The following is a 1,545-nucleotide window of genomic DNA, read 5'->3' as shown; positions in this document are numbered from 1 at the left end:
CAGGTGTAGTTTCTATGGTCCAGGTGTAGTTTCTATGGTCCAGGTGTGGTTTCTATGGTCCAGGTGTGGTTTCTATGGTCCAGGTGTGGTGTGGACAGCAGCAGAGTGAGGAGGTGTGGTCAGTTTGTCCTCCAGCAGTCTAAGCCTATCGCTCAGGAAACCCAAGCAGACCCTAACTATAGGATTTATCAAAAAGGAAAGACTTCAAACTGGACAATGTGTCAGCGTCACAGACAGAATCTGGAAGTTGGTTCCACAAGAGAGGAGCCTGAGAACTGAAAGATCTGCCTCCCATTCTGCTCTTGGAAACTCTAGGAACCACAAGTAAACCTGCGGTCTGAGAGAGAAGTGCTCTGTTAGGAAAATATTGAACAATAGGATCTGTAATATAAGAAGAAGCTAGGTTGTTAGTTCAGATTATAGCAGCATAACTTCAAATTATGACAGATTATCTGCATCAAGAAAATCAACATCAGATTGTTAGTTTGAAGTTACTGAGATTATTTTTGTACTGATCAGAAACTTCCTTTTTGTAACTTTTGCAGCTGCACAGGAATGGCAAAGCAGACGTGCTGATCAAAGACCTGTACACGGAGAACACTCAGCTGCTGAAAGCTCTGGAGATTACGGAGCAACGGCAGAAGATGGCAGAGAAGAAGAACTACCTGCTGGAAGAGAAGATCTCCAGCCTGAACAAGATCGTTCGAGATCTGAACCCGTCAACTCTTCCAGGGTCGTCTTACAACTATCAGTACCAGTGATGGAGCTCCTGAAGTACTGGGGAGTACATAAACATGTGGTGCACCAAATACATTTTAACTGCAGGGGTTCCTGGGGTCCCACCTCATGCACAAGAACTTTAACCTTCTGTTGTATTTAAATGTTACCGGTAAATATGCAGTATTTTATTACATTTTGTTTCACAGTAATTTATCATTTTAAAAATATTTTTGTGCAGGAATTTATTTTTAAACGATGAAACGTTTTACTTTATCACTGATAATGTCCAAAGTATAAAGCAGAACTGATCTGTGGTGTTCAGGATGTTTTTGTTGTCCTGTCTCCATTTAGCCGTCGTAAAGAAGGATTAAAAACGTGCCAGAAATTAAATTATGGAAAGAAAAGTCATCCGGGTGATCTGGGAAATGTTTTGCTTTTATGGAGCACTACCTAAAACTGTTTAAACATGATGATTGTATGTCAAGTGGCAATATTTTACAGGATATGATTTATTTAAATGTGAAGATGTTCTGCGAAGCTGCAGATTGTTCCATCATGAATGTTTGGAGAAGAAATGAAGGACTTGATCCAAAGTGAGCACTAAACTGAAACCAGGGTAACGTTTGTGTTACAGGCGGGAATAAAATGGATGAACTGTGTTTGGTGTTTCGGTCTGTTGTTGGAAATCAGTTTGTTTTTACCAGAAAGAATCGGCACTGAAGCGCCTGATAACAGCTGATGGACGACCGGTCAGGTGATGATGTCATCAGATTGAATTGGCACTGAAGCGCCTGATAACAGCTGATGGACAAACGGTCAGGTGAT

At 41.2% G+C, this 1,545-nt stretch overlaps 1 protein-coding gene across 1 annotated transcript in view; it reads left to right on the top strand.

Annotated features, from left to right (window-relative positions):
• nin (ninein (GSK3B interacting protein)) overlaps positions 1-847 on the top strand; it is a 30,602-nt gene extending 29,755 nt beyond the window's left edge. Inside the window, exon 27 of the mRNA XM_037694607.1 lies at positions 546-847. Within this exon, the coding sequence (XP_037550535.1) occupies positions 546-761 (216 nt within the window). The 3' untranslated portion in view covers positions 762-847. The remainder of the gene's footprint in view (positions 1-545) is intronic.
• Positions 848-1,545: the final 698 nt, after the last annotated feature.

This window comes from Nematolebias whitei, chromosome 21, assembly GCF_014905685.2.
Source record: "Nematolebias whitei isolate Nwh7 chromosome 21, NemWhi1, whole genome shotgun sequence".
Taxonomy (NCBI): Eukaryota; Metazoa; Chordata; class Actinopteri; order Cyprinodontiformes; family Rivulidae; genus Nematolebias; species Nematolebias whitei.
This window is presented reverse-complemented; position numbering and strand designations above follow the sequence as displayed.